At 44.7% G+C, this 27,562-nt stretch overlaps 1 protein-coding gene across 1 annotated transcript in view; it reads right to left on the reverse strand.

Moving 5' to 3' along the window:
* Positions 1–6,561: 6,561 nt before the first annotated feature.
* Positions 6,562–27,562, reverse strand: part of COL21A1 (collagen type XXI alpha 1 chain) — a 320,958-nt gene continuing 299,957 nt past the window's right edge. Inside the window, exons 27-30 of the mRNA XM_056565755.1 lie at positions 14,565–14,619; positions 14,175–14,375; positions 11,766–11,843; positions 6,562–7,520 (exon numbers count right to left, since the gene is read on the reverse strand). Of these exons, the coding sequence (XP_056421730.1) occupies positions 7,333–7,520; positions 11,766–11,843; positions 14,175–14,375; positions 14,565–14,619 (522 nt within the window). The 3' untranslated portion in view covers positions 6,562–7,332. The remainder of the gene's footprint in view (positions 7,521–11,765; positions 11,844–14,174; positions 14,376–14,564; positions 14,620–27,562) is intronic.

Here is a 27,562-nt window from a genome sequence, read left to right on the forward strand (position 1 = left end):
TCAGGAGAAGAGAGTTGCAGGTTGCCAGTGAGGCAGCGGCTGAGCCAGCAAGGTGTTAGCATGGTTGGGAGTTAGCATGGTTGCGGCAGTGGGAAGTCTGGAGCCAAACGTGACCAGGGTAGACCACCTGCTTTGCTGCAGCCAACCTGCCCGGGAGGTAGTGGAACAGGGGCTCCTGGAGTCGGCGCCAGTAGCAGTCAGTCAGTGCAGACTGTTGGGGGGAAATAAGCTACTCAGCAGTATAGCAGTTTTTCATCAAGCATCTGGAGGATGTTAACATGGTAACATGAAAGATATGTCGGCAGAAGGTGAGGCATGGCCAGGGTCCCAATGTTGACACCACGGCCCTGCATCAACATATGCAGCGTCACCATAAAGCAACCTGAGAAAACCGTGGCTCCGATGGGGTGGTCCAGCCTGCTGCATCTCCCAGTGGCAAGCCACTCCCTGTTTCAGCCAGCCAAGGCTCCACCACCTCAGCCGAAGGGAGCTGTCTGTCATACCCATCTTCTCTTGGTCCAGATGCTCCTGCTACTCCTACTTCGAGTCAGTCATTCCGGCAGCAATCCATCAGCAGAGCCATGTCCAAGAGACAGCAGTATGCACCCACTCATCCAACGGTGCGGAAGCTGAATATGCTCCTGTCCAAGTTGCTGTTGCTGCAGTCCCTCCCTTTTCAAGTGGTGGACTCTGCACCTTTCAGAGAATTGATGGCTTGTGCCGAGCCGAGGTGGAGGGTTCCAAGCCGTAATTTCTTTGGGAAAAAGGCAGTAACAGCCCTGCACAATTATGTGGAACAGAAGGTGGGCCAGTCATTGAGCCTGTCGATGTGACACCCTTTCCCATGGACATGAATAGAGGGGGCGTGGCATGATGTCACAGAGGGGGTTTGACATTACGTTACGTCTCCAGTCTTGGAAACCCGGAAGTTTCAAACACTGGAGACGCAGCCCCGCATAGAATGCCCCCCACGATCAGACATTTTATCCCCTATCCTTCTGAATATGGGATAAAAGCTTAGATCCCAGAATACCCCTTTAAGTTTTACGTAAAGTATATCCTCAATACTTACTTCTGCCTACCTGCCTCAGCTACTATTCTGATCCTGCCACCCGCCTGGTGCCACACATATGATGCCAAGTGCTCCTTCTTTCACCCACCTTTGTCAGCGGGTACTCGTATTGCCACCCATCGCCCCACTTTGTCCCTTTCAGGACTTCTGATGCTGCTGATACCACCTCCAGGGTGTGTCATTCAGCCACTTAATGGTCTCCTCATACTGCCGCCACCTCTAGGCTGTGTTATTCTGCCACCATATGTTCTCCTCTTGCTGGTGCCACCTCCAGGTTGTGTCATTCTGCCACCATATGGTCTCCTCATGTTGATGCCACCTCCAGGCTTTGTCATTCCGCCACCTTATGTTCTCCTCATGCTGATGCCACCTCCAGCCTGTGTCATTCTGCCACCATATGTTCTCCTCATGCTGATGCCACCTCCAGCCTGTGTCATTCTGCCACCATATGTTCTCCTCATGTTGATGCCACTTCCACGATGTGTCATTCTGCCGCCATACATTCTCCCCATGCTGATGCCACCTCCAGGCTGTGTCATTCTGCCACCATATGTTCTCCTCATGCTGATGCCACCTCCAGGCTGTGTCATTCTGCCACCATATGTTCTCCTCATGCTGATGCACCCTCCAGGCTGTGTCATTCTGTCACTATATGGTCTCCTCATGCTGCCACCACCTCCAGGCTGTGTCATTCTGCCACCATATGTTCTCCTCATGCTGATGCCACCTCCAGGCTGTGTCATTCTGCCACTATATGGTCTCCTCATGCTGCCGCCACTCCCAGGCTGTGTCATTCTGCCACTATATGTTCTCCTCATGCTGATGCCACCTCCAGGCTGTGTCATTCTGCCACCATATCTTCCCCTCATACTGATGCCACTTCCGGACGGTGTCATTCTGTCACCATATCTTCTCCTCATGCTGATGCCACCTCCAGGCTGTGTCATTCTGCCACCATATGTTCTCCTCATGCTGATGCCACCTCCTCCAGGCTGTGTCATTCTGCCACCATATGTTCTCCTCTTGCTGATGTCAACTCCAGGCTGTGTCATTCTGCCACTATAGGGTCTCCTCATGCTGCCGCCACCCCCAGGCTGTGTCATTCTGCCACCATATGTTCTCCTCATGCTGATGCTACCTCCAGACTGTGTCATTCTGCCACCATATCTCGCCGAATGCTGATGCCACCTCCAGGCTGTGTCATTCTGCCAGCATATGTTCTCCTCATGCTGATGCCACCTCCAGGCTGGGTCATTCTGCCACCATATGTTCTCCTCATGCTGATGCCACCTCCTTCAGGCTGTGTCATTCTGCCACCATATGTTCTCCTCTTGCTGATGTCAACTCCAGGCTGTGTCATTATGCCACTATAGGGTCTCCTCATGCTGCTGCCACCCCCAGGCTGTGTCATTCTGCCACCATATGTTCTCCTCATGCTGATGCTACCTCCAGGCTGTGTCATTCTGCCACCATATCTCGCCGAATGCTGATGCCACCTCCAGGCTGTGCCATTCTGCCACCATATGTTCTCCTCATGCTGATGCCACCTCCAGGCTGTGTCATTCTGTCACTATATGTTCTCCTCATGCTGATGCCATCTCCAGTCTGTGTCATTCTGCCACCAAATGTTCTCCTCATGCTGATGCCACCTCCAGGCTGTGTCATTCTGCCACCATATCTTCTCCTAATGCTGATGCCACCTCCAGCCTGTGTCATTCTGCCAGCATATGTTCTCCTCATGCTGATGCCACCTCCAGTCTCTGTCATTCTGCCACCACATGTTCTCCTCATGCTGATGCCACCTCCAGGCTGTGTCATTCTGTCACTATATGTTCTCCTCATGCTGATGCCACCTCCAGTCTGTGTCATTCTGCCACCAAATGTTCTCCTTATGCTGATGCCCCCTCCAGGCTGTGTCATTCTGCCACCATATGTCCTCCTCATGCTGATGCCAACTCCAGGCTGTGTCATTCCGCCACCATATGTTCTCCTCATGATGATGCACCTCCTTGCTTTGTTATTCTGTCTCTAAATGGTCTCTTCATGCTGCCACCACCTCCAGGCTGTGTCATTCTGCCACCATATGTTCTTCTCATGCTGATGCCATCTCCAGGCTGTGTCATTCTGCCACTATATGGTATCCCCATGCTGCCGCCACCGCCAGGCTGTGTCATTCTGCCACCATATGTTCTCCTCATGCTGCCGCCACCTCCAGGCTGTGTCATTCTGCCACCATGTGGTCTCCTTATGCTGCTTGCACATTAATATAAAATTTTTGTGTTCACCATCTATTTAAAATGTTCAATTCACATTTTTAAAAATATCTTTCATCTTTTCAATTCTGAGGCCCAATGGACTCATCAGGCTGCTGCCATCTCTGGGCTCTGTCATTGTGCCGCCATTTGATCTTGTTTTATTGATCTTGTAGTAGTAATTATACACTATTGGAGCTGGAATTACTGCAACTACTGCTGCCACCTCTAGGCTCTGTCATTGTGCCACCATGTGATCTTGTTATATTGATCTTGAAGTATTAATTATACACTATTTGAGCTGGAATTACTGCAACTGCTGCTGCCACCTCCAAGCTGTGTCATTCTACCACTATATAGTCTCCTCATGCTGCCGCCACTTCCAAGCTGTGTCATTCGTCCGCCATGTGGTCTCCCCATGCTGCTGGCACATTAATATAACATTTTTATGTTCACCATCTATTTAAAATCTTCAATTTACATTGTAAAAAATATATTTGCTCTTTTGAATTGTGAGGCCCTATGGTCTCTTCAGGCTGCTGCCACCTCTAGGCTCTGTCATTGTACGACCATGTGATCTTGTTATATTGATCTTGTAGTAGTAATTATACACTATTGGAGCTGGAATTACTGCTGCTGCCACCTCGATGCTGTGTCATTCTGACACTATATGGTCTCCTCATGCTGCCGTCACCTCCAGGCTGTGTCGTTCTGCTGCCATGTGGTCTCCTCATGCTGCTGGCACATTAATATAACATTTTTATGTTCACCATCTATTTAAAATCTTCAATTTACATTGTAAAACATATATTTAATCTTTTCAATTGTGAGGCCCTATGGTTTTGTCAAGCTGCTGTCACCTCTAGGCTCTGTCATTGTGCTGCCATGTTATGGTTTATATTGATCTTGTAGTAGAAATTATATACTATTGAAGCTGGAATTACTGTGACTGCTGCTGCCACCTCCATGCTGTGTCAGTCTGCCACCATTTGGTCACCATTTGGTCTGGCTCATGTCAGTTTTAAATAGCTACTCGACACAAATAAATTGATATCAAAGCAATTTTTTTCATAAAATTCATCTAATCGGACAAATCTAATTTTTCATAAAATTCAATCATCTCTAGTCATCATATATTATTTCTGGAATTACCCCAAGAATCCAAAGAAACAGTATGGAGCGAGAAAATTAAACCGTAACTGATTAAGTGAAACATTCACAGCTTTATACATAGTTTCACAGTACCAGCTGTGTTTACATACATGTGCATGACTTGATTCTGGCAGGATCTATCCAGAAGCCTGTCTGCACCACTGAGAGGGGGGACAAACTGACAATGACTACTCTGTCATTGTGCCGCCACCTCCAGACGGTGTTATTTTGCCGCCATGTGGTCTCCTTGTTATATTGATCTTGTAGTTTGACAGTATTTTTTCAAAGTAAACGCTTCGGGCACTGAGTGGACACTCAGTCATAAGCATGTGGTTGCGTTGAGAGGCAGGGGCTGGTACAGGTGATAGCTGGCCTTGCGGCGGACTGCCAGCTCGATTTTAAGATACATATACGAGCTTTTTCACTGCAGCAACTTATACCCTGCAGCAATTATATACTATTGGAGCTGGAATTACCGCAGCTGCTGGCACCAGACTGGCCCTCCAATGGGTCCTCAAAAAAGGATTTAAAGTTTGCTCTTTCCAATTACCAGGCTCTGTCATTGTGCCGCAGTGGGGCAGTGATTCTTATAGTGACACCTGTAATCTGCATGTCATACTGAATAATAGTATTATTTTACTAACATGGCACACTCCCTATGCGTGTTACAACAATGCAAAGTGTTCTACACCCCTATTGAGGCTCTCTGTAGCCCGGAAATAGCTTTTTTTAAATAACAATTCACCGCAAATAAATTCGGATTGAACCAAATTTTGGGGAAAATTCAGTAAATTGGCCAAATAAAAATGTACAAAAAAATTTGCTAATTTCTACTTTTTTGATCAGATTTAGATCTCGGTAATTTCGAGCCAAGTCAACACCCTTACCTCTTTGGTATTTTGCTGTGTGATAAGGTGCATTATCCTGTAGTTATTAGGAAATACTACTGTTGTGCATGATCCAGGATGTTCATGGCGGCAGCAATATGTAGATTATGTGTGTCAAAGTAACATCCACATGAATGCCAGGACCAAAGGTTTCCCAACAGAACATTGCCCAGAGTGCCACACTGCCTTTGCCAGCTATCCCATGACAGGAGCTTCACTACGCTCCTCATAATCCTATAACATAGGAATGAGAGCCTACAGACCTTATATTCCAGTTAGCTAAACAGGACCAATAATATACTCATGCAATCTGCATTTTGCTTTAATTTGTTCCATTAATTGATATAAAAAAAAGTCTTATGCGCTACATAGCATCCACCTTCTTACATAGAGCCCATGCCTTCACTCCACTGCTTCTAGGTCCACCACACTGCTGTGTTGTAGTATATTGAGACCTTGTATGGTAAAACATGTCTGGGAGGTTTTATGTGGTAGTAGGTGGGTTCACTGTGCTTCTTTAGACAGTGTGAATTGTATTAACAGTCTTTTAGTAGATGTATATGAAAGAATAAATCTAGCCAGTAAGAACTACATCTGCCAGGGTTAAATTCATCACTGTAGCAGGGACATGGATGCTGGAATATGCAGCCTATATTTTCCATGAAGCTTCTAGCTTTGCAGAGACAGATGGGGTTAGGTCTCATTACTGCACTTGCAGCAGCAAGTGATAAATCATTGACATAAAACTTCTGTTCCCTAACTTACACTATACAGTATCATATGAGTTACAGCTTAAGCCTTTGTCCTTGTCAGGGGTTTGTCCCTGTCAGCTCTTAGAACAAGATAGTAGTGTCAAGCAGAATCTCCTGGACACACTAAAGAGTCTGCACAGAACTCAGTGTAAGGGCAGTTGTATAACTCTGCAGCAAATCATTGTATAGATTGGCCTGTAAAATCACTGCTCTTCTTGTCCTTTTAGAGAAGGCAAAATGTATTTATCAACAGCACTTGAAATAAACAACAGGGGCAAAGCTTGTTGCAGAGGAGAGAGGGTTGAAAGGTGCCAGGAAAGGCTGGACAGGCCACTTCCTGTTACATATGAAAGCATGTACTTTTCTGGTGGTCTAAGTGGTTCCAGTATTACTTAAAGTTTTCTTTAAGTTTTAATATTTGTGGCCCCAGGTAAGATAGGTATATTTGTAGCCCTAATAATGTAATAGGGTATGTATATATTGTGTACAGCACTGACACACTTTTTATAATATGTGTAGCATTTGGGACTGTAACAGGTGATTTATGATGTGAATAATGAACTGTTTTTGATTAAAAAAAAATTGAACTGTATCAGCCTAACCCTGGAGTAATATTTAATAGTAGTATCTGCATACCGGTAGTATATGTATACTAACTGATAATCTTCATTCCAGCAAAACATGTCTCTATGACATGTCAAAAGTATTTTAATATATAAATTTGTAAATAAAGACATTATTATGTTTGATGATATTAGATTGTTGGTAAAAAATGTTTTAATTCTGGTCCAAATGATGATCATTGTCTTTCATGTAGGGTACATCATTTAGCATATAATTTGGACTTTCTCAGAAAAAGAGTCTATTTTTTAAATTAGATTTCATATTCTCTTTTGACATAATATGTAGTTTTAACACAAAAATATGATATTCTTATTCTAATTACACATTTTATGTAACAGGACTTGATGTGAAACAATTTCACAGTTTTATATCTGCTTACCTTACAGATAGATAAATATACAATTAAAGTAGAGCTTACTTCAGATACATGTCACCACATTCAGCCTTCAGATTCAGTTATCCTATGGCTTTTTTTCTGAAGACTTTTTTTTTATTATTTAAAAAGAGGTACTTGTGTGAAGCTGACCATTAAAAATGTTCCTGAGACATGAAAGACGCAAAGACAAAAAAAAAATTCTGCTTAAAAAATACTGTTAATAATTTGGTCCTTTTCTAAATGGATCTCTTCCAACAATTGCACTAAAACAAACGGATGGATCACAAATTCCTGGTTGTCCTGGGGAACCTTGCGTTCCAGGAGGTCCACGCTCTCCATCTCGGCCTGGGGGTCCTGGTAATCCAGGTTGACCTTCTTTGCTTACTCCTGGTGATCCCATGGGTCCTGCATTAGCAAATAAAGTGGATTTAGCAGATAAGTAAATGTTAAAGTATAACTTCTTATATAGCAAAGTGTAACAACTTGTTAAGCTCTGGTCATATATTTCAGCAACTAGAATTTTTTAGACTTACAGGAACATTGTTCTTAGGGGAGCTTTTAACCCCTTAAGGACCCTTGACGTACGCATACGTCATGACACCCTGGTACTTAAGGACCCATGAAGTACGCTTATATCATGGAGAATTCCGGCCCCTGCCGCGCCGGGCGGGGATCGGACCGGGATGCCTGCTGAAATCATTCAGCAGGCATCCCGTGCAAACGCCCAGGGGGGTCATCAGACCCCCCCATGTCAGCAATCGCGGCAAATCGCAAGTGAATTCACACTTGCGATTTGCGCGATTCCGGGTCATTACGGGTCTATGGTGACCCGGTGACCCGGAATATAAGGGGGATTGCGGTTGTCTTAGACACCCACGATCCCCCTGAAGGGATAGGAGTGAGGTGGCAGGGGTGCCACCCCTCCTATCCCTGCTATTGGTGGTCTAGACGTGACCACCAATAGCAGATCGGGGGCGGGGGGGTTAACTTTCATTTTCCCCATCCTGCCCTCCCACTATAGGCGGGGCAGGATGGGGAAACGATGGGGACCGGCGCCGAAGATCCACTTACCGATCCGGGCGGGCGTCGGAGGCTGCGGGCGACGGAGATCGGCGGGCGGCGATGACTTGCGGTACAATTCCGACAGAAGCCGGTGAGTTGCCAAGGAACATCTGGGGGGTACAGTTTGAGACCATTATACAGTGGTCTCTAACTGTAGCCATCCAGATGTTGCAAAACTACAACTCCCAGCATGCCCAGACCGCTGTTTGGGCATGCTGGAATATGTAGTTTTGCAACAGCTGGACGGCTCCAGTTTGAGACCACTATATAGTGGTCCCTAAACTGTAGCCCTCCAGATCTTACAAAACTACAACTCCTAGCATGCCCAAACAACTGTTTGCTGTCTGGGCATGCTGCGATTCGTAGTTTTGCATTAGCTGGAGGACCACAGTTTGGAGATCATTTTGCAGTGTTCTCTAAAACTGTAGCGCTCCAGATGTTGCAAAACTGCAAATCCCAGCATGCTCAAACAGCAAACAGAAAATACTGAGTTAGGTAACAGAACCTAACTGAAGGTTTTCCAACCAGTGTGTCTCCAGCTGTTGCAAAAGTACAACTCCCAGCATGCACAGTCTGTCAGTACATGCTGGGAGTTGTAGTTTTGAAACAGCTGGAGGTTTGCCCCCCCCCATGTGAACGTAGAGGGTACATTAACACGGGCAGGTTTACAGTAAGTTCCCTGCTTCAAGTTTGGGCTGCGGCAAATTTTTCACCGCAGCGCAAACTCCTTGCGGGAAACTCACCGTAACACGCCAGTGCAAATGTACCCTAAAAACACTACACTAACACATAATAAAGAGTAAAACACTACATATACACCCCTTACACTGTCCTCCCCAATAAAAATTAAAAACGTATTGTATGGCACTGTTTCCAAAACGGAGCCTCCAGCTGTTGCAAAACAACAACTCCCAGCATTTCCGTACAGCCACTGACTGTCCAGGTATGCTGGGAATTTACCAACAGCTGGAGGCATCCTGTTTGGGAATCACTGGCATAGAATACCCCTATGTCCACCCCTATGCAATCCCTAATTTAGCCCTCAAATGTACATGGCGCTCTCTCACTTCAGAGCCCTGTTGTATTTCAAGGAAACAGTTTGGGCCCCATATGGGGTATCTCCGTACTCGGGAGAAATTGCACTACAAATTTTGGGGGGCTTTTTCTCCTTTTACCCCTTATGAACAGGAAAAGTTGGGGGCTACACCAGCTTGTTAGTGTAAAAAAAAAAATTTACACTAACATGCTGGTGTTGCCCCATACTTTTTATTTTCACAAGTGTTAAAAGGAAAAAAAGACCCTAAAGATTTGTAATGCAATTTCTCCTCAGTACGGAAATACCCCATATGTGGGCGTAAAATGCTCTGCAGACGCACAAAAAGGCTCAGGAGTGAAAGCGCACTATGTACATTTGAGGTCTAAATTGGTGATTTGCACAGGGGAGGCTGATTTTACAGCGGTTCTGACATAAACGCAAAAAAATAAATACCCACATGTGATCCAATTTTGGAAGCTACACCCCTCACGTAATGTTATAAGGGGAACAGTGAGCATTTACGCCCCACAGGTGTCTGACAGATTTTTGGAACAGTGGTCCGTGAAAATGAAAAATGTAATTTTTCATTTGCACAGCCCACTGTTCCAAAGATCTGTCAAACGCCAGTGGGGTGTAAATACTCACTGCACCCCTTATTAAATTCTGTGAGGTGTGTAGTTTCCAAAATAGGGTCACATGTGGGGGAGGTCCACTGTTCTGGCACCACGGGGGGCTTTGTAAACGCACATGGCCCCTGACTTCCATTCCCAAATTTTTTTCCCCAAAAGCTCAATGGCGCTCCTTCTCTTCTGAGCATTGTAGTGCACCAGCAGAGCACTTGACGTCCACACATGGGGTATTTCCATACTCAGAAGAGATGGGGTTACAATTTTTGGGGGTCATTTTGTACTATTATCCCTTGTAAAAAAAAATAATTTGAGGGAAAACTAGCATTTTAGTGAAAAAAATATACATTTTCACATCCAACTTTAACAAAAAGTCGTCAAACACCTGTGGGGTGTTAAGGCTCACTGGACCCCTTGCTACGTGCCTTGAGGGGTGCAGTTTCCAAAATAGTATGCCATGTGTTTTTTTTTTGCTGTTCTGGCACCATAGGGGCTTCCTAAATGTGACATACCCCCCAAAAACCATTTCACAAAAATCTCACTCTCCAAAATCCCACTGTCGCTCCTTCCCTTCTGAGCCCTCTACTGCGCCCGCCGAACACTTGACATACACATATGAGGTATTTTCTTACTCAAGAGAAATTGAGTTACCCATTTTAGGAAGATTTCTCTCCTTTTACCTCTTGTAAAAATTCAATAACTGGGTCTACAAGAACATGTCAGTGTAAAAAATGAAGATTTTGAATTTTCTCCTTCAATTTGCTGCTATTCCTGTGAAACACCTAAAGGGTTAACAAACCTTTTGAATGTCATTTTGAATACTTTGAGGGGTGCACTTTTTATAATGGGGTCATTTGTGGGGTATTTCTAAAAAGAAGACCCTTCAAATCCACTTCAAAACAGAACTGGTCCCTGAAAAATTTCGATTTTGAAAATATTGTGAAAAATTGGAAAATTGCTGCTATACTTCCCTCTGATGTCTTCCAAAAGTAAAAACATGTCAACTTTATGATGAAAACATAAGGTAGACATATTGTATATGTGAATCAATATATCATTTATTTGGAATATTCATTTTCCTTATAAGCAGAGAGCTTCAAAGTTAAAAAAATGCAAAATTTTCAATTTTTTTCATCAAATTTTGGAATTTTTCACCAAGAAACGATGCAAGTATCGACAAAATTTTTACCACTAACATAAAGTAGAATATGTCACGAAAAAACAATCTCGGATTCAGAATGAAAGGTTAAAGCATACCAGAGTTATTAATGTTTAAAGTGACAGTGATCAGATGTGCAAAAAATGGCCGTGTCCTACAGTGAAAATTGGCTGGGTCATTAAGGGGTTAAAGAGGTACTCCACTGGCAAGCATTCTGAACATTTAGTTCCAAACGCTGTGCATGCGCTGCTGGGGTCGGCCATGCCCCCTTGTGATGTCACGCCCCGCCCCCTCAATGCAAGTCTATGAAAGGGGGCATGACTGCCACCCCATCCTCTGCCATAGACGTGCATTGAGGGGGCATGGCCTGATGTCACAAGGGGGCATAGCTGACACCCGCAGCGTGCATTAAATGTTCCGAAGGCTGGCCAGTGTAGTACCCATTTAAGGCCTTTTAGCTAATGTTATTTCCCACACTTTGCAAATAAACGAGTCGTATGGTGTTGATTCCAAGTTACAAAAAATTACACATTTTAAAGGGGTTATCCAAGAATATAAAAACTGAGCTAATTTATTTGAAAAAAACAGCTTCATCTGTCTCCAGGTTGGGTGTGGTTCTACAACGTGACTCCATTCACTTCAATGGAACTGAGCTTCAGAGCCACACCCAACTTGGAGACAGACAAGGAGAGGTTTTTGAAAGATAGTAGCTCTGTTTTTCTGTTCCTGGATATGTTGATTTTGACAATATGTTGCATCTACAATACCTGGAATTCCTGGTGGCCCTTGTATTCCTGGCTCCGCATCTCCTTTATCTCCTTTCAAACCAGGCTTTCCAGGTAGTCCTGTAGGTATGAATATTTGCATTTCATATATATAAAATAAGTTTCCTTTGTTTATAAACAAAACACCGACCTAGAATTTTAAAAGGGTGATTTCCTCAAAACATCAAATTTTCTAAAAGTAGCCCCCACCCCCAGCAGATAGCTAGCTGATCATTGTCCACTGCATTCTAAAAGCCACCTTAACTTGTAATGTTTTTTTTTTTTATTTCAGTTCCAAATGGCACATTTTTTTAAGTCACAATAGCATAGTTAATTTCTGAATCTTTATTCTGAAAATGTTTCTAGGGGCATACACCAAACATTCAACTGATCATACACTTTTGAAGAAGGTGCATTGTTTGTGGCTTTGTCACACCCAAACTTGCTAATCAGCCTATAAGATGGTGAATAAAGATTCATCACTCAAAGGAATGTACTTTTTTCACTATACAGTAATACAGTTATACAGTTACAGTTTTAATACAATTTCTCTACACTTGCATAATTAATAAAGATCAAAAAAGACTCAGGTCCAACCAACAAAATCCTTATGAAGTCGAGACGAGTTACCCTATCCTAGAGGAAAAATTTCCCTTATGACTCAAAATATGACATAAAAAATCACTTGATTAAGAAAAGCCTTATTGTTGTTTAGCTATTAGCTTGGTTAAAATGTTTAACTGGTATTTATGAAAAGACAAGTTTTAGGGTCACTTTACTTTTTGGATTAGGTAATGGCAAAGTGGCTGGAAAGATGACTTTTCTATAAAAGACATGTGAAAGCCTGCATGCCCCCTCCCCGTCACGCCCCCTCCCATAGATATGAATGGAGGGGGTGTGACGTCAGGACCACACCTGCCCAAAACTGGCATTCTGAACATAAATGTTCAGAACGGTGGGGTGCCAGATGCCTTTGGATAGGGGGGATAAGATGTCTAGGGGCGTAGTATCCCTTTAAGTTGACAGGTGCTCTTTAACAAATTTATTGAAAGGTTTTAACCCCTTAATGGCGCAGGACGTATATTTACGTCCTGCGCCGGCTCCCGCGTCATATCGCGTCGGTCCCGGCGCTAATCAACGGCCGGGACCCGCGGCTAATACCACACATCGCCGATCGCGGCGATGTGCGGTATTAACCCTTTAGAAGCGGCCGCTTCTAAAGTGAAAGTGAAAGTGACCCGGCTGCTCAGTCGGGCTGTCCGGGACTGCCGCGGTGAAATCGCGGCGTCCCGAACAGCTGATCGGACACCGGGAGGGCTCTTACCTGCCTCCCAGGTGTCCGATCGGCGAATGACTGCTCCGTGCCTGAGATCCATGTAGGAGCAGTCAAGCGCCGATAATGCTGATCACAGGCGTGTTAATGCACGCCAGTGATCAGCATAGGAGATCAGTGTGTGCAGTGTTATAGGTCCCTATGGGACCTATAACACTGCAAAAAAAATGTAAAAAAAAAGTGTTAATAAAGGTCATTTAACCCCTTCCCTAATAAAAGTTTGAATCACCCCCCTTTTCCCATAAAAAAAATAAAACAGTGTCAAAAAAATAAAAAATAAACATATGTGGTATCACCGCGTGCATAAATGTCCGAACTATAAAAATATATCATTAATTAAGCCGTACGGTCAATGGCGTACGCGCAAAAAAATTCCAAAGTCCAAAAAAGCGTATTTTGGTCACTTTTTATACCATTAAAAAATGAATAAAAAGTGATCAAAAAGTCCGATCAAAACAAAAATCATACCGATAAAAACTTCAGATCACGGCGCAAAAAATGAGTCCTCATACCACCCCATACGTGGAAAAATAAAAAAGTTATAGGGGTCAGAAGATGACATTTTTAAACGTATAAATTTTCCTGCATGTAGTTATGATTTTTTCCAGAAGTGCGACAAAATCAAACCTATATAAGTAGGGTATAATTTTAACCGTATGGACCTACAGAATAATGATAAGGTGTAATTTTTACCGAAATATGCACTGCGTAGAAACGAAAGCCCCCAAAACTTACAAAATGGCGTTTTTTTTTCGATTTTGTCGCACAATGATTTTTTTTCCCGTTTCGCCGTGCATTTTTGGGTAAAATGACTAATGTCACTGCAAAGTAGAATTGGCGAAGCAAAAAATAAGCCATAATATGGATTTTTAGGTGGAAAATTGAAAGGGTTATGATTTTTAAAAGGTAAGGAGGAAAAAACGAAAGTGCAAAAACGGAAAAACCCTGAGTCCTTAAGGGGTTAATATGCCTCATTCTACTGTTAATATTTGTGAAGATTGGTTGACAGTGTACTTGATAATGATGCTACTTAAAAAATGAAAGCAAAAAAAACAAACGCCCAGCCCCACACATTGTACCTTTATATCCTGGAATGCCTGGTCGCCCTGGATGACCTACACCGCCTGGAAAGCCATTTCTTCCAGGTGATCCAGGATGTCCCCTTGGACCTTCCAAACCAAGTGGCCCAGGGGGTCCTGGGGTCCCAGGAGGTCCTGCTTGAGTTTTACACTGATCACAACTGTGCATCCTTTCAGAATGAAGTATGGATGGTAAATGTGCTATTAGATGGAAAAAATAGAAAATAAACACTGTAGCATACAGCATAAAGCACTTTTAGTTCAAAAGAGATATACTTATGTTAAAAAACAATATGATTGCCAATGAGTAAAAATTCCTAGATGACAAGCATAACAATACATGATAAACCATTTCATAAGAAGCACTTTTTTTATAGTATGAAAACATACCTTTTAAAACATCCATGCAAATTTCCTGTATAAACTGTTCAGATTGTTCTTTACCCTATGAAAGAAAAAACATTGACATTACAATATTGTATGTTACAAACATAACTCAAACATAAATCGCACATTTGAATTTACAAACATGCATTCAAAAATGATTTTGTAAATATTCATTTTATTTTCCTTTAATCTGTGGTCTATTTAAATAGTGCAACAAACATAGCATCACTGTATGCAGGGCTGTATAGAGTTGTAGCATTGTAGCATTTATAGTAATCCTTAAATCTTGCAGTTTCTATTTTGGCCACTAGGCCTAAAACAAAGCTGAGACTTCCTGGGTGACACCAGTATAGAGCCCCTGTCTATCGTTGTCTATGGTCTATGGGCATTGCTGTAAATCATAACCGTAATGCTGTTAAAAATAGATCAGACAAGATGGCATGTTGAGTGTCTCATGCAGCGTTATGGTTACCAAATTGGAGAAGATTTATCAAAACCTGTCTAGAGGAAAAGTTGATCAGTTTCCCATAGCAACCAATCAATCAGACTGCATCTTTAATTTTGCAAAGGGCCTCTGAAAAATGAAAGAAGCTATCTCATTGGTTGCTATGGGCAACTGGCCAACGTTTCCTCTGCACAGGTTTTGATAAATCTTTGCCATTGTTTTTAAAAAGATGGTTGAACCATTGTGTAAAAGATGCTCTGCTTTTGTGTGACCCCTATTTCCTCATAGCTTGCAAGCTTTTGTGACCAGGTCCATCTCATTCATTTTCTTAACTCATACTTATCGTTTTAACCTTGTTATTTGGTCATGAATCCATCTCACTGACATTTGCGTGCTTCCTTAAAAAAGGAGGATCTCAGCAAGCATGATCTCTGCCAGCACTTTATGCCTGTATCCTGTTTGCCCATACTCCCCATAAGGCTTTGCATGTGTATCAGGAGTGAGCATACAGACACAGCCTATCTGAACTTATGCTCTCTTCTGCTATTGAGGTACGTTCACACATAGAGTATAGAGTGTGGATTTTATGCTGCAGATTTGATACTTTGATTTTCACATTGATTTACACAGTATAAAATCTGCAATGCATGCACCATGTGTGAACATGGCTTTAACTACTAGAATCACTGGTCGTGTAGTGGCATCACAGAACCTACAACATGACTTCATATGTGGAAGAACTGGCAGTCACAGTGCCATACTTATATGACATTTTACAAGCTCCATTCCCATGTTCCAACCTATACAACCCCTGACAACCAATCATGTGCCAAACAACAACACAGTGTGACACAGCTTATACTGCTACAGCCCAATTCATAGCATATAACATAGTTGATGTTACCAGAATTGTTCTCATGTCATATTTAAAGAGTAAATGCTGGTGAACAGAATGAAGGGAAATCATCAGTCTATATTTTGTCGCAGCCGTTTATGTCCGAATTTTCTGCTACTTTTTCTTTTGAGTACTTTTAAACCTTAACCAGATAGTGGACTGCTTTAGATCACATCTTGCAGTGGTTACTGATTCACCACCTGCGACTTTTATGCAAATGTCACAAGTTTGGCTGCCGTCATTTACACTGTATCTCGGTCTAATTCCTACCAGCCCTACAAAAGCTTCTGAGCTGTCAGCATGACCTTCCGTGCACCAAATTCATCCAGTGACGTGCAACATTTATACATTTTGTTGCATACACTTCAAATCCACGGCAACTTTTTTTAATATAAAATAGCACACACTATTAATGACCCCCCCCCCCCCCCCAATCTACGTGCATGTTTGTCTATCTATCTATCTAGTCTATCTGTCTATTTTTACAAAATGTATTTCATCAAAGGTGCAGTGGTGAGACTTTGGCTATATCACCAGCTTAAATACATTGTAAAATCAGGCAAGTAAGAAAGGTATGCAATTACATATCACAAGTGAGAAATTAGAATATATTAGATACATAGGTGTTAGACGAGAGCACTGTGGTCAGACAGAAAGGAAATTGAAAAAGAAAAGAACTTCCTGTGGATCATACAGCAGCTGATAAGTACTGGAAGGATTAAGATTTTTTTTATAGAAGTAATTTACAAATTCTGTTTAACTTTCTGACACCGGTTGATTAAAAAAAAAATGTTTTCCAGCGGAGTACCCCTTTAAAATAGTAAACACTTGGCTGTAATCATTAAAGCCTTTCTGTAGTGAAACATAACTTTACTTATCCCCTATCCAAAGGTAGGGGATAGGTTACAGATCTTGGGGGTCCGACCACTGGGACCCCCCGTGATCTTGTAGAATGTTGAGTGATTACCTGATTTCTGTGTTTCTGTTTGGTAGATCTGTATTATGTGATTTAAATTTTTTTTTTTTTTTGTTTACAGAAAATGAGACGGTAGAAAGACAACCATGAGAAAAAAAATGATATGCACATGTGTTACTCATTTTTCTTTGTAAATATATATATATATATATATATATATATATACACATATATATATATATGTACATATATATATATATATATATATATATATATATGTAAAAAATTGCGAAGCCGCACACTCAAAGCAAAGGAAAAATAGTATATGGGTCCAAAAATGCAGGAAAAAGAAGAAAGTGTCTGCAGCACACCAGAGTAGCAAAAATATAGAGTGGTTTATTCCAGCTAAAAATAGGACAACGTTTCTGTGGTCTCAACTAGAGATGAGCGAATCGAAGTTGATGAACCCGAATTCATTACGAATTTCATGAAAAATTTGATTTGCAACGAATACGAATATCGTCACAATTCTATTGCGCGAATCGCTTCATTAAACTCCATTTTACAGCGTTCCAGGCTATTGGGGACCTAAGATGGTGGATCCACATGTGAGTACATGGGGCAGGGGACTTTGGGAGGGTGGGAAACAGCGTCGGGAATGAAGGTAGGCGGGCTGACCCTGAATCACATGTGAGATGCAGCCTATCAGTGTTCACTGACCCCTGTGATGTCACAGCCCCTATATAATCGGCGGCCATCTTGCCTCTCTTCATTTCATCTATGCACTCAGATGGAGAGGACGGGACTGTGTGTGTGTGAATAGCTCATACCACATACCACAGCGTTACACTGCAACTGCTAGTCACATCAGCATTAGGGAAAGGCAGGAGTGCAGAGTGCTTTGTTGTTACACTGAGAAGGATCATTGATAGCTAAACCTCCTATTCACGTTATTGAGCATTGCAGCAGAGAGGAGCAGATAGCTGTCAGCTGCCTCATACAGATCTCCAAGCTGCCTGAACTGTCTGAAGCATCGTATCTCCTCATTGTTCAGCCCAATTGAGTTTATATTTGTTTGCTCCACAAAACTTCTGCTGCTCAGAATTGTGTGACAGAGTGCAATTTAGGGTTTAATCCCTGGATTTTTTTTTTTTTTTGTTGTGCTGCACTGTTGGGTCCTGCTGCTGTTCAGAAATACGTGATTGTTCAGTGGACTGTAGTGCATTTGCATCATTTTGAACCTGTTAATCTGTCAAGGGGCTGGCTACATACTGTGCAAGTCCAAACAATACTATTCACCGGCGGTTTTTTGTTTTGTTTTTTTAATTTTTTTGCCCTATACTTTTGGACTTACTTATTCATTTTGACAACAGGTAAAAGGGAAAAAAGCCCCCCAAAATGCAGTTTCTCCCGACTACGGAGATACCCCATATGTGGGCGCAAAGTGCTCTGGGGGCGCACAACAAGGCCCAGAAGGGAGAGTGCACCATGTACATTTGAGGTGATTTGCACAGGTGTGGCTGATTGTTACAGCGGTTTTGACAAACGCAAAAAAAAAAAAAAAAAAAAACACATGTGACCCCATTTTGGAAACTACACCCCTCACGGAATGTAATGAGGGGTGCAGTGAAAATTTACCCCCCACTGGTGTCTGACAGATCTTTGGAACATGGGCTGTGCAAATAAAAAAAATTTGTACAGCCCACTGTTCCAACGATCTGACAGACACCAGTGGGGGGTAAATGCTCACTGTACCCCTTGTTACGTTCTTTAAGGGGTCTAGTTTCCAAAATGGTATGCCATGTGGGGGTTATTTTGCTGTCCTGGCACCATAGGGGCTTCCTAAATGTGACATGCCCCCGAGCAAAATTTGCTTTCAAAAAGCCAAATATGACTCCTTCTCTTCTGAGCAGTGTAGTTCACCCGTAGTGCACTTCAGATCAACTTATGGGGTACCTCCATACTCAGAAGAGATGGGGTTAAAAATTTTGGGGGGTATTTTCTGCTATTAACCCTTGCATAAATGTGTTTTTTTTGGAGGGATTGTGAAGCCCTGGTGTGTACTCGTGCATCAGCCAACTCCAGGCTGTGTCATTCAGGCAATATATGGGTTACTGATGCCGCTGTGGGGCCTGGGTCTGGTAATTTCGAATTTTATCATAGGTAGCACCCGCTATCCAAAATCTTCAGTTAAAATTTCTTAATTCATCTTTTAATCTTAGGGATTGTGAAGGCCTAGTGCCTACTCATGCTGCTGGCAACTCCGGGCTGTGCCATTCATCCACTATATGGTCTCCTCATGCTGCCAACACCTCCATGCTGCGTCATTCAGCCACTATATGGTCTCCTCATGCTTCAGCCTCATCCAAGCTGTGTCATTCAGCCACTATATGGTGTCTTTATGCTGACAACATGTTCATGCTGTGTCATTCAGCCACTATATGGTCTCCTCATGCTGCCAACACCTCCATGCTGTGTCATTCAGCCACTATATGGTATCCTCATGCTTCAGCCTCATCCAAGCTGTGTCATTCAGCCACTATATGGTGTCCTCATGCTTACAACATGTCCATGCTGTGTCATTCAGCCACTATATGGTGTCCTCATGCTGCCAACATGGCCATGCTGTGTCATTAAGCCACTATATGGTCTCCTCATGCTGACAACACCTCCATGCTGTGTCATTCAGCCACTATATGGTGCCCTCATGCTGCCAACACCTCCACGCTGTGCCATTCACCCACTATATGGTCTCCTCATGCTGCCAACACCTCCATGCTGTGTCATTCAGCCACTATATGGTGTCCTCATGCTGCCAACACCTCCATGCTGTGTCATTCAGCCACTATATGGTGTCCTCATGCTTCAGCCTCATCCAATCTGTGTCATTCAGCCACTATATGGTGTCCTCATGCTGACAACATGTCCATGCTGTGTCATTCAGCCACTATATGGTGTCCTCATGCTGCCAACATGTCCATGCTGTGTCATTAAGCCACTATATGGTCTCCTCATGCTGATAACACCTCTGTGCTGTGTCATTCAGCCACTATATGGTGTCCTTATGCTTCAGCTTCATCCAAGCTGTGTCATTCAGCCACTATATGGTGTCCTCATGCTGCCAACACCTCCACACTGTGCCATTCAGCCACTATATGGTGTCCTCATGCTGCCAACACCTCCATTCTGTGTCATTGAGCCACTATATGGTGTCCTCATGCTTCAGCTTCATCCAAGCTGTGTCATTCAGCCACTATATGGTGTCCTCATGCTGCCAACACCTCCACACTGTGCCATTCAGCCACTATATGGTGTCCTCATGCTGCCAACACCTCAACGCTGTGCCATTCAGCCACTAAATGGTCTCCTCATGCTGCCAACACCTCCACGCTGTCATTCAGTCACTATATGGTCTCCTGACACTGATGCCACCACCAGGCTCTGTCATTGTGCTGCTGTGCGGCAGTGATTCTAAAAGCGATGCCGGTAATCTGCATGTTATTCTGAATAACAGTATTATTTCACTAACCCAGCACACTACATATGTGTTTTAGAACACAGCAACGTGTTCTATACCCCTATAGAGGCTGTATGTAGGCTAGAAATAGCCTTTTTGAATATAGATTTGCCGCAAAAAAATTTGGATCGAAACGAACTTTTCCGGAAAATTCGGCGAATCGGCCAAATCGAATTTTTGAAAAGTTCACTCATCTCTAGTCTCAACACCACCTTTCTCAAGTGGTGAGAAAGGTGGTGTGAGACCACAGAAACATTGTCCTATTTTTAGCTGGAATAAACCACTTTATATTTTTGCTACTCTGGTGAGCTGCAGCCGCTTTCTTCTTTTTCATATATATATATATATATATATATATATATATACACAAGAAAAAAGAAAGATAGCCGGCACAACAGCCTAATACACGGGTGCACACTGCCATGGCATCAGAGTATACAAAAAAAGAGGATTGCAGCAGCACACATTGGTCAAAAAAATTGAGGCTCTTAGCGCACTTTTTGATCAAAACGTGTCCCCCATCCACCACGGGGAGGTGGCCTCATTTAGGATGGGAACCTAGCACAAATTCTGAGCCTAATACACGGGTGCACACTGCCATGGCATCTTTTTTTGTATACTCTGATGCCATGGCAGTGTGCACCCGTGTATTAGGCTGTTGTGCCGGCTATCTTTCTTTTTTCTTGTGTGTACAATTCAGGGGGTAATGGCACCCTGTTTAGCTGTGCACCCCTCCCCCTTTCTCACAGGTGGAGTTTTAAATGGATCCAGCATGTCACCCAATCAGAGGCTGTATGCCCAGCAGAGGTGAGTGGATAGTTGAGTGTTAGGCTCAGAATTTGTGCTAGGTTCCCATCCTAAATGAGGCCACCTCCCCGTGGTGGATGGGGGACACGTTTTGATCAAAAAGTGCGCTAAGAGCCTCAATTTTTTTGACCAATGTGTGCTGCTGCAATCCTCTATTTTTTTGTATACTCTGATGCCATGGCAGTGTGCACCCGTGTATTAGGCTGTTGTGCCGGCTATCTTTCTTTTTTCTTGTGTGTACAATTCAGGGGGTAATGGCACCCTGTTTAGCTGTGCACCCCTCCCCCTTTCTCACAGGTGGAGTTTTAAATGGATCCAGCATGTCACCCAGTCAGAGGCTGTATGCCCAGCAGAGGTGAGTGGATAGTTGAGTGTTAGGCTCAGAATTTGTGCTAGGTTCCCATCCTAAATGAGGCCACCTCCCCGTGGTGGATGGGGGACACGTTTTGATCAAAAAGTGCGCTAAGAGCCTCAATTTTTTTGACCAATGTGTGCTGCTGCAATCCTCTTTTTATATATATATATATATATATATATATATACACACAGTCATGGCTGTAAATGTTGGCACCTGTCACGATGCCGGCTGGCAGGAGGTGGATCCTCTGTGCCAGAGAGGGATTGGCGTGGACCGTGCTAGTGGACCGGTTCTAAGTCACTACTGGTTTTCACCAGAGCCCGCCGCAAAGCGGGATGGACTTGCTGCGGCGGTAGTGACCAGGTCGTATCCACTAGCAACGGCTCAACCTCTCTGGCTGCTGAAGATAGGCGCGGTACAAGGGAGTAGACAGAAGCAAGGTCGGACGTAGCAGAAGGTCGGGGGCAGGCGGCAAGGTTCGTAGTCAGGGTGGATAGCAGAAGTACTGGTACACAGGCTTTAGGACACACAAAACGCTTTCACTGGCACAAGGCAACAAGATCCGGCAAGGGAGTGCATGGGAGGAGGTCAGATAAAGGCAGGGAGCAGATGGAAGCCAATTAAGCTAATTGGGCCAGGCACCAATCATTGGTGCACTGGCCCTTTAAGTCTCAGGGAGCTGGCGCGCGCGCGCCCTAGAGAGCGGAGCCGCGCACGCCAGCACATGACAGCAGGGGACGGGAACGGGTAAGTGACCTGGGATGCGATTCGCGAGCGGGCGCGTCCCGCTGTGCGAATCGCATCCCCAACGGCCATGACAGTGCAGCGCTCCCGGTCAGCGGGACTGACCGGGGAGCTGCAGGGAGAAAGACGCCGTGAGCGCTCCGGGGAGGAGCGGGGACCCGGAGCGCTAGGCGTAACAGTACCCCCCCCCTTAGGTCTCCCCTTTTTTTTGTCCGGTGACTGCCTCCCCTGGGATGAGGACACCGGGAAGGAATGGATGGTTTCCTCAATGGCAGGCAGTACAGCAGGAGTGGGAATGGGGAGGGAGGGCAGAGGGCGAGGCCTGGCACGGGGCAGTGTGACACCAGGACGAGGGCCATGAGGAGGCACCGAGGCTTGCCTGAGTGGACTGGGAGGGGGGGAGAGGCATTTTCTGTGGCAGGCAGAGTCCCTAACGACCTTAGGGGGACCGGATACAGGAGGAACCACAGGGTCACGGCAGGGAGTACTGGGAACCGGTTTAAGGCAGTCCTTGGAACAAGAGGGACCCCAACTCTTGATCTCCCCAGTGGACCAGTCCAGGGTTGGGGAATGGTGTAGAAGCCAGGGTAGTCCAAGGAGAATTTCGGAAGTGCAATTGGGAAGGACCAAAAATTCAATCTTCTCGTGATGAGGTCCGATGCACATTAGGAGGGGCTCCGTGCGGTAACGCACGGTGCAATCCAACCTGGCTCCGTTGACCGCGGAAATGTGGAGTGGCTTGACAAGACGGGTCACCGGAATGCGGAATTTATTCACCAAGGACTCCCGAATAAAATTCCCAGAGGCACCAGAATCCAGGCAGGCCACGGCTGAGAGGGAAGAGCTGGCTGAAGTAGAAATCCGTACAGGCACCGTGAGACGTGGAGAAGCCGACTTAGCATCAAGAGACGCCACACCCACGAGAGCTGGGTGCGAGCGTGCGTTTCCCAGACGTGGAGGACGGATAGGGCAATCCACCAAAAAATGTTCGGTACTGGCACAGTACAGACAAAGATTCTCTTCCTTACGGCGATTCCTCTCTTCCAGGGTCAGGCGAGACCGATCCACTTGCATGGCTTCCTCGGCGGGAGGCCTAGGCGCAGATTGCAGTGGAGACTGTGGGAGAGGTGTCCAGAGATCTAAGTCTTTTTCCTGGCGGAGCTCTTGATGTCTCTCAGAAAAACGCATGTCAATGCGAGTGGCTAGATGAATGAGTTCATGCAGGTTAGCAGGAGTTTCTCGTGCGGCCAGAACATCTTTAATGTTGCTGGATAGGCCTTTTTTAAAGGTCGCGCAGAGGGCCTCATTATTCCAGGATAGTTCAGAAGCAAGAGTACGGAATTGTATGGCGTACTCGCCAACGGAAGAATTACCCTGGACCAGGTTCAGCAGGGCAGTCTCAGCAGAAGAGGCTCGGGCAGGTTCCTCAAAGACACTTCGAATTTCCGAGAAGAAGGAGTGTACAGAGGCAGTGACGGGGTCATTGCGGTCCCAGAGCGGTGTGGCCCATGACAGGGCTTTTCCAGACAGAAGGCTGACTACGAAAGCCACCTTAGACCTTTCAGTAGGAAACTGATCCGACATCATCTCCAAATGCAGGGAACATTGCGAAAGAAAGCCACGGCAAAACTTAGAGTCCCCATTAAATTTGTCCGGCAAGGACAGGCGGAGGCTAGGAGTGGCCACTCGCTGCGGAAGAGGTGCAGGAGCTGGCGGAGGAGATGGTTGCTGCTGCTGTAGCTGAGACTGAATCTGCTGTAGCTGCGACTGGAGTTGCTGAGTCATGGTGGTCAAGTACGACAGCTGGTGATCTTGTTGGGCAATCTGTCGGGCTTGCTGGGCGACCAGTGTGGGGAGGTCGGCGACAACAGGCAGAGGAACTTCAGCGGGATCCATGGCCGGATCTACTGACACGATGCCGGCTGGCAGGAGGTGGATCCTCTGTGCCAGAGAGGGATTGGCGTGGACCGTGCTAGTGGACCGGTTCTAAGTCACTACTGGTTTTCACCAGAGCCCGCCGCAAAGCGGGATGGACTTGCTGCGGCGGTAGTGACCAGGTCGTATCCACTAGCAACGGCTCAACCTCTCTGGCTGCTGAAGATAGGCGCGGTACAAGGGAGTAGACAGAAGCAAGGTCGGACGTAGCAGAAGGTCGGGGGCAGGCGGCAAGGTTCGTAGTCAGGGTGGATAGCAGAAGTACTGGTACACAGGCTTTAGGACACACAAAACGCTTTCACTGGCACAAGGCAACAAGATCCGGCAAGGGAGTGCATGGGAGGAGGTCAGATAAAGGCAGGGAGCAGATGGAAGCCAATTAAGCTAATTGGGCCAGGCACCAATCATTGGTGCACTGGCCCTTTAAGTCTCAGGGAGCTGGCGCGCGCGCGCCCTAGAGAGCGGAGCCGCGCGCGCCAGCACATGACAGCAGGGGACGGGAACGGGTAAGTGACCTGGGATGCGATTCGCGAGCGGGCGCGTCCCGCTGTGCGAATCGCATCCCCAACGGCCATGACAGTGCAGCGCTCCCGGTCAGCGGGACTGACCGGGGAGCTGCAGGGAGAAAGACGCCGTGAGCGCTCCGGGGAGGAGCGGGGACCCGGAGCGCTAGGCGTAACAGCACCCCTGACACTTTTCAAGGAAATTAAGTATTTCTCAAACAAAAGGATTGCTGTAACACATGTTTTGCTGTACACATGTTTATTCCCTTGGTGTGTATTGGAACTAAACCAAAAAAAGGGAGGAAAAAAAGCAAATTAGACATAATGTCACATCAAACTCCAAAAATGGGCTGGACAAAATTATTGGCACCCTCAACTTAATATTTGGTTACACACCCTTTGGAAAATATAACTGAAATCAGTCGCTTCCTATAACCATCAATAAGCTTCTTACACCTCTCAGCCGAAATGTTGGACCACTCATCCTTTGCAAACTGCTCCAGGTCTCTCTTAATGGAAGGGCGCCTTTTCCCAACAGCAGTTTTAAGATCTCTCCACAGGTGTTCAATGGGATTTAGATCTGGACTCATTGCTGGCCTATTCAGAACTCTCCAGCGCTTTGTTGCCATCCATTTCTGGGTGCTTTTTGATGTATGGTTGGGGTCAATGTGCTGCTGTAAGACCCAAGATCTCAGACCCAGCTTTCTGACACTGGGCTGTACAGTGCGACCCAAAATCCATTGGTAATCCTGGTAATCCAGATTTCATGATGCCTTGCACACATTCAAGGCACCCAGTGCCAGAGGCAGCAAAACAATCCCCAAAACATCATTGAACCTCCACCATATTTCACTGTAGGTACTGTGTTCTTTTCTTTGTAGGCCTCATTCCGTTTTTGGTAAACAGTAGAATAATGTGCTTTACCAAAAAGCTCTATCTTGGTCACATCTGTCCACAAGACGTTTTCCCAGAAGTATTTTGGCTTACTCAAGTTCATTTTGGCAAAATGTAGTCTTGCTTTTTTATGTCTCTGTGTCAGCAGTGGGGTCCTCCTGGGTCTCCTGCCATAGCGTTTCATTTCAATTAAATGTCGACGGATAGTTTGCGCTGACACTGATGCTCCCAGAGCCTGCAGGACAGCTTGAATATCTTTTGAACCTGTTTGGGGCTGCTTATCCACCATCTGGACTATCCTGCATTGACACCTTTCATCAGTTTTTCTCTTCCGTCCACGCCCAGGGAGATTAGCTACAGTGGCATGGGTTGCAAACTTCGTGATAATGTTGCGCACTGTGGACAAAGGAAAATCTAGATCTCTGTAGATGGACTTGTAATCTTGAGATTGTTGATATTTTTCCACAATTTTGGTTCTCAAGCCCTCTGACAGGTCTCTTCTCCTTTTCTGTTGTCCATGCTTAGTGTGGCACACACAGACACAATGCAAAGACTAAGTGAACTTCTCTCCTTTTTATCTGCTTTCAGGTGTGATTTTTATATTGCCCACACCTGTTACTTTCCCCAGGTGAGTTTAAAGGAGCATCACATGCTCAAAACAGTCCTATTTTTCCACAATTTTGAAATGGTGCCAATAATTTTGTACAGACCTTTTTTGGAGTTTGGTATGACATTATCTCCAATTTGCTTTTTTTCCTCCTTTTTTGGTTTAGTTCCAATACACACAAAGGGAATAAACATATGCATAGCAAAACATGCGTTACTGCAATCCTATTCTGTGAGAAATACTTTATTTGCTTGAAAATTTTCAGGGGTGCCCACTTTTTCAGCCATGACTGTATATGGTCTCCTCATACTGATGCCACCTCCAGGCTCTGTCATTGTGCTGCCATGTGACATGTGACTCCTTGTTAGATTTGGTCCATTGTACCCACACGCCGGGGCCCTGGACACCAAAACTTGGGAGTTAAAATTTCAATTTAAAAATCTTAAATTTCAATAAAAAAATCTTAAATTTCAATAAAAAAATCTTGAAATTCAATTTCAAAATTTCAATGGTCTCCTCATGCTTCTGCCAACTCCAGGCTGTGCCATTCAGACACTATATGGTCTCCTCATGCTTCAGCCAACTCCTCCACGCGGTGTCATTCAGCCACTATACAGTCTCCTCATTCTGCCAACACCTCCACATTGTGTCATTTAGCCACTATATGGTCTCCTCATACTGATGCTACCTCCAGGCTCTGTCATTGTGCCACTCTGCAGCAGTGATTCTAAAGGTGATGCCTGTAATCTGCATGTCATACTGAATAACAGTATTATTTCACTACCCCAGCACACTCCATATGCGTGTTAGAACAAAGCAGAGTGTTCTACCCCCCTATTGAGGCTCTCTGTAGGCCATTTTTAATATGGATTTGCTGCAAATAAATTCGTATCAAATCAAATTTTTTAAGAAAATTCGGTGAATCGACCGAATCGAATTTTTCAAAGGTTTGCTCATCTCTAATGATAACCTCAAACTCACCTCCAAGAAAACTACTGCCTTGCTAAAGAAGCTGAGGGTAAAGGTCAAGGATTGGTCAAGTATGTCTCCAGACCTAAACCCTTTTGAGCATCTGTAGGGCATCCTCAAACAGAAGGTAGGGGAGCGCAAGATCTCTAACATCCACCAGCTCTGTGATGTCATCATGGAGGAGTGGAAGAAGACTTCAGTGGCAACCTGTAAAACTCTAGTGAACTCCATGCCCAAGAGGCTTAAGGCAGTGCTGAAAAATAATGGTGGCCACACAAAATATTGACACTTAGGGCCCAATTCGGACATTTCCATTTAGGATGTACTCAACTTGGTTGCCAAAGTTTAGAAATGTTTGGCTGTGTGTGGAATTATTTTGAGGAGACAGTAACAGTAAACACTGTTATACAG

This window comes from Hyla sarda, chromosome 3 (assembly GCF_029499605.1).
Source record: "Hyla sarda isolate aHylSar1 chromosome 3, aHylSar1.hap1, whole genome shotgun sequence".
Classification (NCBI taxonomy): domain Eukaryota; kingdom Metazoa; phylum Chordata; class Amphibia; order Anura; family Hylidae; genus Hyla; species Hyla sarda.